The sequence below is a fragment of the Neofelis nebulosa genome, chromosome 10, assembly GCF_028018385.1.
Source record: "Neofelis nebulosa isolate mNeoNeb1 chromosome 10, mNeoNeb1.pri, whole genome shotgun sequence".
Lineage (NCBI taxonomy): Eukaryota > Metazoa > Chordata > Mammalia > Carnivora > Felidae > Neofelis > Neofelis nebulosa.
Genome location: NC_080791.1, coordinates 106463516 through 106476365, shown reverse-complemented (window position 1 = coordinate 106476365; position 12850 = coordinate 106463516). Strand labels below are relative to the sequence as shown.

Genomic DNA, 12850 nt, shown 5'->3' with positions numbered 1-12850 from the left:
ATCCCCAACACAATTAACGGATGAGTGGTTCCATTTGAGAACTTGGGAAGAATTTTACTCCGTGAGACACATGCTGTTTACAGCCTAGGGAAAATCCCTACAGCCTGAGTAATCAACTCACCGTATACTGAAATGGTAACATGACTTTAACGTGGTTTCCATGGGGAAATTCATTGCTAATCCAGCACACTTTCCTAGATTCAACAAGCTTGGAAAACCTGGCCCAGTGCCAAGAGCTGGAGATACAAAAATGAGAGGGATGCGTGCAAATCGACAATGATCTCAACTGACTCTTTACCTGATAAAAAACAAAAAAATGAGGGGTGTCTGGCTGGGTCAGTCGGTCAAGTGCGAGACTCTTGATCTCAGGGTCGGAGTTCAAGCCTCAAGTTGGGTGTAAAGATTATGTAAAAAAAAAAAAAAAATAGAAATAGAAAGGAGACAGGAGACAGTAACAAAACAGCATGTTTTGTGGTCCACTGTAGAGGTGCAAATGTTAGAGCTTCTATCTGTCCAGGAGTGCTAATGGCAAGAAGGAAACCACATTCAAAGGCCAATTTTTTTTTACCGTGTTTCAGCCACTATTCTGCTTCATATCGGAGTTTCTAGACCTTGACATGATTGACATTTGGGACCAGATAATCATTTGCTGGCGGGGGCGGGGCGGGGCGGGGGGATATCCTACAGATTGTAGGATGTTTAGTGGCATCCCTGGCCTCTACCCACTAGAAGGCGGTACCATCCAGGACCCAGCTGTCACAACCAAAAATGTCATTGCCACATGCCCCTGGCGGCAAAAATCACCCTAGTTGATAATCACTGCTTTGTATGCATTATATAATAATTATAGGGGCACCTGAGTGGCTCAGTCAGTTAAGCATCTGACTCAGGGTCGTGAGTTCAAGCCTCGAGTTGGGCTCTTCGCTGGGCATGAGGCTTACTCAAAAAAAAGAAAAAAAAGAAAGAATTGACGGAGATTTGCTAGATTAGCAGGCAGCAACCCAACGGGCTAGGAAAGGGCATTCCAAGGCACACAAATATTACAAAAGCAGAGTGTGAGCATACCGTGAGGGAGGGTAGCATGTTTGTTTAATCTTATAGTCATTTCATGGAGTTCTGCTGTGTTACCCTGACATTTTGAAGCCTTCCACATCTTTGGTTCAGTTTAGTGACTGATTAGCAAGTAAAGGCTTCTGTTGTTTGTGACTCATCCTAGGAAGGATTGGGACCTGTCACCCCCCCCCCACCCCCCCGTCTGTGTCATCACTGTCCTCTTGTTCACCTCTCCCTACCCACGATCTCCTCTCCCCTAGTTCCCAGCTTTACCCTTGGTTAGTTTTAAGGGTGCGGGAAGGCCAAATATCCTGAAACCAGATTGGAACTCGGAGTGACTCTAATGACAGTATCACTTGCAGCAACCTGAAGACCTAACTTTAGTGCCCTTCCTTCAATGAGGTCAACTTTAGCTCTCTGCAAGGGGTTAGTCAGGTCCCCTGGGTAGCTGAGGCTAGTTGAGGCATCAGGCCACCAAAAGAGAGGCAAGTGAGCAACTGGCCCCCAGCCTTTTCTAAAAAAGAGTTGTTCTGACCGAAGAAAGGAGCTAACACTTCCATGAGAACAAGGACCTTTTATGGTTAGAATTGCAGAGCCGCAACTCTGGGGACAAGGAACCTTCTTTGCCTCCCCACAGCAGCCAGACTGGGCCTCTGGACAACGTGGGAAGCATGACAGTCACATCTCCTAGATAAGGACCAAATGAAGCAGCACACCCCGGTGCTCAGCTCACAAGCCCTGCAAGAACAGGAAAAGCACATCAGTCAAGCTCGCAGCTTGGGGGCGGCCATTACCATGTACTTCCCATCCCACAGGGCACGTGTCCTGCATCTTCCAAGCAGACAGCATGAAAGTTCCTTTCATCTGTGACTCGGGCATTAAGTCCCACATCCACCCCCCCACCCCCATACACCTGTGCCTTCTCCAGGCAACAGCCCCGGATGCGTGATCAGGCACTCACCCAAGTAATCGTCCATCAGGGAGCCGATAGCAAACTGCAGGAGGGAAGGTGAAAAGGACATAAAGTCTTAGCAACCACAGAACTATCCTCTAAGCCCAGCCCCAGGCCTTCTGCCCACCCATCCCCTCTTCCTGGCAGAAGAGAGCATGACATCCCCAGGAGCTGTAAGAAGTCAAGAGCTCCCAGCTCTGCCTGGTACAGGCAGGAAGACAGGCAAGGGACTCACAATGTCATTCTTGTCCACTCGGGTCCCCACGATCTTCAAGCGGATCTCATCATCCTGCTGAATCACAATGTCCTGGGGAAGAGGAACAGTATACTCAGATACCCCTCACGCCGAAATCCCTTGGAGGGCTCATTCTTCCTCCCTCTCACTGACTTCCTCCCTCCTCACCTCATCCATCGTCTTGTAACATGGCGGGTTGGAGTTAGGATCAAACTCCATCTCTGATGGGATGGACTGAAAGGAAAGCCAGACTGGGTCAGTGCTTTACAGGGGTGCCTTCTGGAGATGGTCACGATGGGTGTCTCTCCTCCTTGGCACCCCCAGCATTCCCAGACTTACATGCCGAGAGATGAAGCAGGACATAGGTCCAATTTCTGTGAAGAGTCCAACCTAAAAGGCAATGAGTGATGTTGCTTTTTCTTTTACCCCCCCCCCCCCATGTCTTCTAAGCTCATCTTTGTCTGATTCCTAATATTCTTGATGTCCTGAAACCACTCTGGATTGTATCATTTGTTTTCTGGTCTCTCTTCTGTTAAGCTTTCACTTTATTTATTTTCATATCATTTTTATGAGAAGGCACAAGTGAGCAAAGGGCAGAGACAGAGAGGGAGACGGGGCGGGGGGGGGGGGGGGGGAGGCAGGGTTCACACGAAGCAGGGCTCAAGTTCACCTGATGCGAGACTCACGAACTGTGAGATCATGACCTGAGCCAACGTGAGATGCTTAACTGACTGAGCTACCCAAGCGCGCTCCCTTTAATTTTATTTATTTATTTATTTTGAGAAAGGGAGAAAGGGAAGGAGGGATAGAGAGAGAATCCCAAGCAGGCTCTGTACTGTCAGCACACAGCCCGACACCAGGCTTAAACTATGAACCCTGAGATCATGACCTGAGCTGCAATCAAGAGTCAGACGCTTAACTGGGCCACCCACGCGGCCCTCAAGCTTTCATTTGAAGTTAAGCAAACAGTGCGGTAAAGAGCCAAGGCCTGGGACTTGTCAGTCCACAATCTGAACACTTGTTGACCACATGACCTTGGCCAGTAGGCTTAACTTCTCCAAGCTTAAGGTTCTATAAAAAGGGATGGGGCACCTGGGTGGCTCAGTAGAGTAGGTTAAGCATCCACCTCTTGACTTCGTCTCTGGTCATCATCTCGTGGCTCATGGGTTTGAGCTCCACATCGGGCTCTGCACTGTCAGCACGGAGCCTACTTTGGATCCTGTCTCCATTGCCCTGCCCCTCCCCCTTCTCTCTCAAAATTAAACATTTGAAATAAATAAATAAATAAATAAATAAATAAATAAATAAATAAAAAAAAATGGATAAAAGCACCCACCACAGTCATCGTGAGGTTTTGCACATTACCTGGCCCACAGTAAGTACTCCACGAATGGAGGCTGTGCTATTGTTGACTACTCAGGCTGACTTACATGACCCGGACGGAGACAGCACAAGATTACGGTACCATTTAACAGGTGAGGCAACTGAAGCACAGACTGACTCAGCCAAGGACACAGAGTTAGCAAGAGGAGTTGGAACCCATCTCACATCTTCTGAGCGGCCACCCAACTGCCTCTGCTATGTACGGTCTCACCTTGTTGACTTGAGTGACAACAGCATCCACGACCTCCCCTTTAAAGGGCCGGAACACAATGGCCTTGTACTTAACTGGATAAAGGACAAAGCCTCGGCCTGGCTGGATCACACCAGCACCAATATTGTCAATGGTGGTGACAGCAATCACAAAGCCATACCTACAAGCATGGGGAAAAAGAAAGGCACCGTGTGTGTAAGAGCCTCTAAAACCATCTGCAACAAGTCAGTGAGCCTAGGGGTTGGAGAAGAGCACAAAGGGAAGTAGAGGACACCCCGACCCCAGAACTTAATGACTAAGAGAAGACAGGATACTGATCAGTATTCAAAATGCCAAACACTGCTCTCATAATAATTTCACAATAAGTGTCCAAGAAGGCTGAAATCCTTGAGCCAAGAGACCTCAATCGTTGGGATGCCTTAGAATCACCTAAGAGGAACTTCTTAAAACACACATTCCCAGGCCTGTCCCCAGTCTTGATTCTATAGGGACAAGATGAGGCTCAGGAACTTGCATGTGGTTATTCTGATGAGAGAGGCCAAATACTCCATAGCCCTGGGCTCATCCCACCCCATTCATCACTGTGTGAGAGGCCCTTATGTGCAGAGCCCAGAGATGTGCCAGGCCAGGTCCCTGGTCGTGTGGGAGAAAGAAAACCAGCAGAACCACAGGAGAACAGACACAGGAACAATGATTAGGCTGTGAGCTCCATGAGAGCTGGCTTGATTCTATCTCGTTCACTGCATTGTTCCCAGAGCCCAACACACAACCTGGCAGACGGCAGAAGCTTTAGAAACGTTTGCGGAGTAAATGAGTGAACAATCTCAGCTGAAGTGAGGAAGTCTCATGATCCAGCTTTGCAGAGGGCGCCGTGGGAACCCAAAGCAAGGAAGCAACTGACTGCCTGGGGTGCCTGAGAGGGTGAGAGGGTTCCCCAGGGTAGGTGGCAGGTCCTCGCAGGATGAGTAGGACCCGGGGAGAGGTTGCAAGCCTCGGGCGCCACACGCGCCTCAGATCAGGTGGCACGGAGGGCGCAGCACTCACTTGCCGGTGCAGGTCCCCTCCACCTCGGTGAAGAGCTTCTGCTTTACCGTGTTGAGCAGGTTGGGGCCGAAGTAGCGCGGGTGCAACAGGATCTCGTGCTCCAGGGAGATCTGCAGGGAAAACGGGATGGAGACCAAGCAAGGCGCGGCAGCGACCCGGGGTGAGAAGCAACCTTTCGTCCCGGCGCCACGTTTCGCTCCTCCTCTCGACCCTGCCCTCGCCGCCACCCCGTGCTCTGCTCACGTGGTAGAACATCTTCCCACGGCGGACGGGACAGCAGCCGAATCCACTCCTGCCGGGACGGCGGCGCCTCTGGACCAACCGGAAACACACACACCCGCAACAACTCTGCTTCCTGGCCTGCCCCAGCGAAGTGGGTGGGACTCTGCCCTCTCCGCGGACCCAATTGGGCATCGCCGTCGTGGGCCGGAAATCCGCGAGGCCCCGCCCCCTCCTCCCCGCCCACCGGCGGTCCAACCGCCGGACTCCGGTAAAGCAAGTGTCTGGCCCAGAATGGGTGCCCAGTAAACTCTTTTAAACGGAATTAATTAGCTAATAAAAGACAACATAAATAAGGCGTTTTAGCAGAGTGCATTCGTATAGCAAATTTTTGAAGACTGTTTTCACATAGTAAGCATAGTAAGTAGCTGTTCTCATCTCATTTAATCTCTACGGCAACCCCACCAAGCAAGATTTATTGTCCCCGTTGACAGATGAGGTTCCAGGCTCAGAGGGTTGAGGCCACTTCGGGGGTCACTCACCGCCAGGATTCAAATTCAGGATGTCTGACCCCAAGACTCGCATATTCGGGCTTTCCAGATTTTCATGCAGCCATTCGTTCACCAAACATTAACGGAGGGGAACACCCACCCCATGCCGGCAGGTAGTTTGGAGATGAAGCAGCCAAAATCAGAGCCCAGAAGGCAGCGCTCCCTCCAGGTGTGAGAAAACAGATCACTGCACTCCTCCTTCCCATTTCCCCATTCCTTCCAACACGCGCGCGCGCGCACACACACACACACACACACACACACACACGGCTTAGAGAACCGGTGAGCCCCTGTGTGTTCCTTCAACTCTACCCACATTTTTGTAGACAGTCCCTTTATTAAACTCACCTCAATTAGCCAGAGTGAGCATGCAATCTGTTCCCTGTGGAGACCCTGACTGATAAAGGTCCATACAGAAAGAAGCAGAAACCATGAGCCACAGACCCATGAGAAAGGCTCAGCAGTTGACTCTAGATCCACGACAGTCCTTGGGGCCTTCCTTGAGCAAACTCCCTGCTGCCCGAATAAGTTTTTGTGTGTTGTAAATAAGAGAGCCTGACCTACCGTCCTGCAAGAATAAGGACATCCTGCTTCCTCAGAGCTGTCACACATCAGTTCCCATTGACATTGCCCATTTCCTAGAATGGCTGAACCCACCAGTCAGCCACTTAGACTCCATGCAGATCCCGTTGACCATGGTCAGGCAAGGAAGTATATGAATGGGCCTCAGCAGTCCTGACTTCCTCCTCTCTCTTATTTTCTAGCCAGCCTCCCCTAAGGACAGCGGTGTGCTGGAAACAGCTGCAAGAGCCCTTTTTTTTCTTTTTCTTTTTTTTTTTAAAGTAATCTCTATACCCAACATGGGGCTGGAACTTACAACCCCAAGGTTGAGTCCCATGCTTTACCGCCTGAGCCAGCCAGGTGCCAATTGTTAATATTTCAGAAAACTTGCAAGCCAGTTTTTAAATACAGCCTTTATTAAACATTTAATGAAAAAAATTAATGATGTTTATTATTATAACATACAATTAACTGAATTATACTAAAAAAAGAAACAAAGGCAGAGGTATAGATGAAACAAGTTGGGCAATATATTGATAACTGTTGAAGCCAGATGATGGGTTATAGTGGTTTCTTATATTTTTCTTACTACTTTTGTGTGTTTGACATTGTTCAAATAAAAAGTTAGAAAAGAAAACGGCACGCCTGGGTGGCTCAGTCTGTTCAGCATCTGATTCTTGATTTTGGCTCAGGTCATGATCTCAGGGTTCATGGGTTTGAGCCCCACATCAGGCTCCACACCCACAGCGGGAAGCCTGCTTAGGATTCTTTCTCTCTCCCTATCTGCCCCTCCCTCACTCATGCTCATGTGCTCTCTCTCTCAAAATGAACTTTTTAAAAAGTTAGAAAAAAAAAAACAAAGGTAGCTGTCATACTGTAACTTCTAATAAGAAAAACATAGGTGGCCTTCTCTGTTCCTGGCACAGAGCTCCTAAAACCCTTTTCCTAAAGGGTAAGAGTGATGAAGGTGTCTCCATATTCATAACAAACCCTTTTCAATCACACCCAAGTTTATGTTAATGAGGTGATATTTGAAAATCATCTCATAACAGGGGCTGGTTGCTGGGGTACCCAATCTCGTGATTGGAGGGTTGGAACTCTCAACCCCCTGACCTCCAGGGAAGGAAGAGGGGCTGGAGGTTGAATCTTTGGCCTACGGCCAAAGATTTAATCCACTGTGTGTGTGTGTGTGTGTGTGTGTGTGTGTGTTTGCGCGTATAATGAAGCCTCCTAAAAACCGAAAAGGATGGGTTTCTGAGAGCTTCTGGGTTGGTGAACACCTGGAGATATGGGGAAGGTAGCACTCTAAGAGAGTATAGAAGTCCCATACCTTTTCCATACCTTGCCCTTTGCAGCTTTTTCACCTAGCTGTTCCTGAGTGATACATCCTTTTATAATAAACCAGTAATCTAGTAAGTGAAATGTGTCATTGAGTTCTGTGAATCACTCTAGCAAATTAACCAAACCCAAAAAGGTGAGTAGGAAAAGAGTTAACAGTAGGCACGGCCAGATGAGGGACCCTAAGAGAGGCTGATTGCAGCTGGGAGGGCTCCACCAAGGGACCCCCGCCCTAGACTTCAAGGCTCACCACAGTGGCCCTTGGCCCTCCTACTCCTGGTGGTGTCCACAGTGCCCTGGTTGCATATGCGGGTGGGATGCTATAGCTGTGTGCAGATTTGGGGGAAAAAGGGATAAAAGCATTCCAGATCTGCCCATGCTAGGTGTCATGAATAGAGTCTCACAAACTGTTATCTAGTTCCTGATAAAGTCCCAATAAAAAGTCAGAGACAAAAATCATACCCAGCAACCCAGTCGGCATCCCTCTCACTCCTGAGAGCTTTGTACTTTCCCTCAATAAACCCTATCGCTTTGCTCACTCTCTGCTGTCTGCGAGATTCACTTTTCAACTAGGTGGGATAAGGACCAGCATCTCTCCAACCCACCTGCACCAAAGGGTTCTTTATAACCTCCAATCTATAGCTAGTAGATGAGAAGCATACGTGACAACCTAGACTTTCAATTGGCATCTAAAGTTGGGGGCGGGGGAGAGGGAGCACTCTTACAAGACTGAGCTCTTAACCTGTGGAACCCGATACTATTGCCAAGTAGATAGATTCAGAATTAAATTGAGTTGTAGGACATTCAGCCCGTGTCTGAGAATTACTTGATATGTATATATGTGTGTGTGTGTGTGTGTGTGTGTGTGTGTGTGCTGGGGGGTTGAGGGGGAACACATTGTAATCAGAGTCAGAATTCTTTTTTTTTTTTTTTTTAATTTTTTTTTTCAACATTTTTTATTTATTTTTGGGACAGAGAGAGACAGAGCATGAACGGGGGAGGGGCAGAGAGAGAGGGAGACACAGAATCAGAAACAGGCTCCAGGCTCCGAGCCATCAGCCCAGAGCCTGACGCGGGGCTCGAACTCACGGACCGCGAGATCGTGACCTGGCTGAAGTCGGACGCCTAACCGATTGCGCCACCCAGGCGCCCCCAGAGTCAGAATTCTTAACAGATACTTAAAACTAGGGGCACTTGGATGGCTCAGTGGGTTAAGCATCCGACTTCGGCTTAGGTCATGATCTTGAGATTTGTGAGTTCAAACCGTGCATTGGTGTGGAGCCTGCTTGGGATTCTCTCTCCCTCTCTCTTTCTCTCTCTCCTCCCCTCTCTTCCTGCCCCTCTCTCACTTTGTACTCTCTCTCAAAATAAATAGAAACTTTTTTTTAATTTTTAATTTTATTTATTTACTTTTTAGAAAGAGAGTACATAGGGGAGGGACAGGGGTGGGAGGGAGAGAATCCCAAGCAGGCTCCTCGCTGACAGTGTGGAGCTGGATATGGGGCTCGAACTCATGAACTGTGAGATCATGACTGATAAAGGAGCGTGGGGCAAGCTGAGGACAAAATGCAGGCTAACAGCACCCCCCACCTCCTCATGGGATATGGGTGATATTCCTTGGACACTCCCGACTACCCCCAAACAGGAAAGGACAAAAACAAATGGTTAAACAGGATAAGAGTCTTCACCAGTTTACCAGAAAAAAGGCAATCCCATCAACAGCCTAAAGTCTAGGAACTCCCTACTGTCTTAATGTTAATGCTTAATATTAATGCTTTACCAGAAAGAAAAACAACCTTAGCTTGACAGTAGCTAGGCCTTCAGTAAGTCTTAATTAAGTATGTGAAAATCTCCTTGGAAACTCCCTCTGGACTTTATCTCCCCCAACTCCATAAAAGATCCCCCCCACCCCAACACATACAGTGCACCTCTTCCTGCCCACAGGTCCTCCCCGTGCTTTAATAACATCACCGTTTTTGCACCAAAGACATCTTCAAGAATTCTTTCTTGGTCATCGGCTCCAGACCCCATGAACCCCCCATCACCCCAAAACTTCATCAATGACCTGAGCCGAGATAAAAAATCAGACACTCAACCGACTGAGCCACTCAGGCACCCCTAAATAAAAACTTTTCTTAAAAAAAGGTCCTCACCCTCTTTATTTATTTATTTTTTTAACGTTTATTTTTCAGAGAGAGAGAGAGAGAGAGAGACAGAGTGTGAGCTGGGGGAGGGGCAGAGAGAGAGAGAGAGGGAGACACAGAATCTGAAGCTGGCTCCAAGCTTGAACTCATAAACTGTGAAATCATGACCTGAGTCAGAGTCAGATGCTTAACCAACTGAGCCACCCCAGGTGTTGAGGTCCTAACCCTCTTTAAAAACAAATAGATACTGGGGCGCCTGGGTGGCTCAGTCAGTTGAGCGCCTGACTTTGGCTCAGGTCATGATCTCTCAGTTTGTGAGTTCGAGCCCCGCATCGGGCTCTGTGCTGACAGCTCGGAACCTAGAGCCTGCTTGGGATTCTGTGTCTCCTTCTCTCTCTGCCCATCCACCACTTGTGCTCTGTCTCTCAAAAATAAATAAATAAATGTAACAAAAAAAAAGAAAAGAAATAGATACTTAAAGCTCACCACTTCCTGGGGTGCCTGGCTGGTTAATTTCGTAGAACATGGGACTCTTGATCACAGGGTTGCGTGTTTGAGCCCCATATTGGGTATACAGATTACTTTAAAAAATTAAATTAAAAAAATAGAATCTTAAAAAAACAACAACTCATCTCTTCTTCCTCATTATTTCACCACAGTTTACTATTATCATTGCTCTTGATGTATTGTGTCTGCGTGGTATGGTAAAATATTAAATCATAATTGCATAAGCAGGTATAAGAATTCCAGTTGCTCTGATATCCTCATCAGCATTTGGTATTGTTAATAGGCTTTGTTTATTTAGCTATTCTAGTAACTGTGTGGTAGTATCTCACTGTGGTTTTAATTTCTATTTCCCTAATGACTAAAGATGTTCAGCATCTTTTTATGTGCTTATTTGTCCACAGTGATGTATTCAAAAATCAAGTCTAATCATGTCACTCCCCTTCTTAGAACCCATAAAAGATGGCATTGGCTGCCTCCATTTTGACCTCAAACTTTCCAGTTGGCTTTTTCATGCCAGCTTGTCTCTGGGCTCTAGGGAAAGACCCTGAAGGCAAAGCATCCCTTGAAGGACTCCAAAATTACCCCCCTCAAGCAATAAGTAGTGTCCTAAGCAAGCAAAACCCCACCCATGACTGACTCCAAGACTTGATCTTCACTGCCTACCCACCCACCCACCTTTGCCCTGAATTCTCCTCTTGAAAACACGGGAATGTTTTCCATGCTTTGGAGATAGTCTTTGAGATGCTAATCCACTGACTTCCCAGATGTTGGTTTCCCTACCACAAGTTTATCTGCCTTTGGATTTTGTCAGCAATGAGTGGCTGTGCCTGGTCTGTCCCTGCACCCTGTACATATCTATGTTGCATCAGTGAGGAAGTCTCTAGCACCAAATGGCACTCTGCAAATACTGGAGTTTTAAAATATGGGTTGATTGAACCTCATCTCACAATGAACCTATTCCTATCTCTCTGAGCTCCCCAGGCATGGGTTGGCCATGATAAATTTTCCCCAAGCCCTGATCCCTTTACTTCCAAAGCTTCAAGATCAGAGATAAGCTAGAATAGAAAGAGAAAACAGCAATGGAGAACAATCAGCTGTATTGAGATTTGGCATACAAAGAAAGTCTATTGGAGGATTATTTCAGTTACCTTTTGCTATCTCTTTTTAGAGATGACGATGTCTGTCACCTGTTTCCTAAAAACAAACACAAGACCCAGGTCCTGCTGGAGGGCAATCTCTAAGCAAGGATCATCCATCCCAGCTGCCCCTCTTCCAGGTTCTGGGCTCTTCCTTCTGTGCCACAACCCTGAGATCAAGACTTGAGCTGAGATCAAGAATCAGATGTTTAACTGACTCAGCCACCCAGGCACCCCAGGCATATCTTACTTAAGAAAAAAAATTTAAGAAAATCTAGGTCCAGTATGCATGGCAATACCCCAGTGTGGCAAGCATTCAGTCTTTGTGCCCAAACTCTGACTCACCTTCAGTTTGATCTCTTCTGAACCTGTAGAATACAGGATTGCTTAGGCTTCCCAGCCTATGTTCTTTACTGCTTAGTAACTCTACCAGTCCTCTACCATACAAGGGATAATCCCTTTAGTCCCTTGGTTTTAAATAACATCTGTATGTTGATGATATTCCAAACATGTATCTCCAGACCCAAAATTACCCCTGATCTTCAGGCTCACAAGTCTAACTGGCTAAGAGGAAGCAGAACTCTCGGTTTCCCATTGTCTCTCTCTCCTCTAGGCGATGGTTCTGTCAACCACACTATTGCTCATGCCAAAATTCTGGCTATCCTTGTCTCCTTTTTCTTCCTTCCTTCCTTCCTTCCTTCCTTTCAGAGTGTGTGAACAGGGGAGAGAGTCAGAGGGAGAGGGAGAAAGAAAATCTTAAGTAGGCTCCATGCCCAGTGTGGAGCCCAATGCAGGGCTCAATGAAGGGCTCAGCTGGGGACTTGATCCCACGACCATGAGATCACGACCTGAGCCGAAATCAAGAGTCCAAAACTTAACTGACTGAGTCACCCAGGTGCCCCCATTCCTTTTTTACTTGTCCTTAATTTCCTACCCTCCTTTTAGCAAAATCTGTTGACCCAGCATTTCTACACCACCACTACCTTTGTCAGGGCACCATCGTCATCACCTATGGGACCATTTCCACATCTTCTTCCCTGCTCCCACTTTGATCCCCTACTTCACAGAATAGCCAGGATAAGCCTCTAAAAACTAGAATCATGGGGCACCTGGGTGGCTTGGTTGATTAAGCATTTGACTTTAAAAAAATTTTTTTTTAATGTTTATTTATTTTTGAAGGAGAGAGAGAGAGAGAGACAGGGCATGAGTGGGGGAGGGGCAGAGAGAGAGGGAGACACAGAATCTGAAGCAGGCTCCAGGCTCTGAGCTGTCAGCACAGACCCTGACATGGGGCTCAAACTCACGGAGTGCAAGAGCATGACCTGAGCCAAGGTCAGACGTCCAACCAACTGAGCCATCCAGGTGCCCCAAGCATTTGACTCTTTATCTCAGCTCAGATCTTGATCTAATGGTAGTGGGTTCAAGCCCCTCATTGGGCTCTGTGCTGGGTGTGAAGCCTATTTTTTTTTTTTTAATTTTTTTTTTTCCAACGTTTTTTTTTTATTTATTTTTGGGA

At 47.3% G+C, this 12850-nt stretch overlaps 1 protein-coding gene across 1 annotated transcript; it reads right to left on the bottom strand.

Moving 5' to 3' along the window:
* Positions 1-1612: 1612 nt before the first annotated feature.
* On the bottom strand, positions 1613-5258 carry POLR2G (RNA polymerase II subunit G). The gene is made up of 8 exons (XM_058689353.1): positions 5122-5258; positions 4879-4988; positions 3835-3994; positions 2580-2630; positions 2409-2474; positions 2241-2312; positions 2015-2048; positions 1613-1791 (listed from the first exon to the last, which is right to left on the bottom strand). The coding sequence occupies exons 1-8, from the start codon at positions 5131-5133 to the stop codon at positions 1778-1780; spliced, it is 519 nt and encodes a 172-aa protein (XP_058545336.1). The 5' UTR covers positions 5134-5258; the 3' UTR covers positions 1613-1777.
* Positions 5259-12850: the final 7592 nt, after the last annotated feature.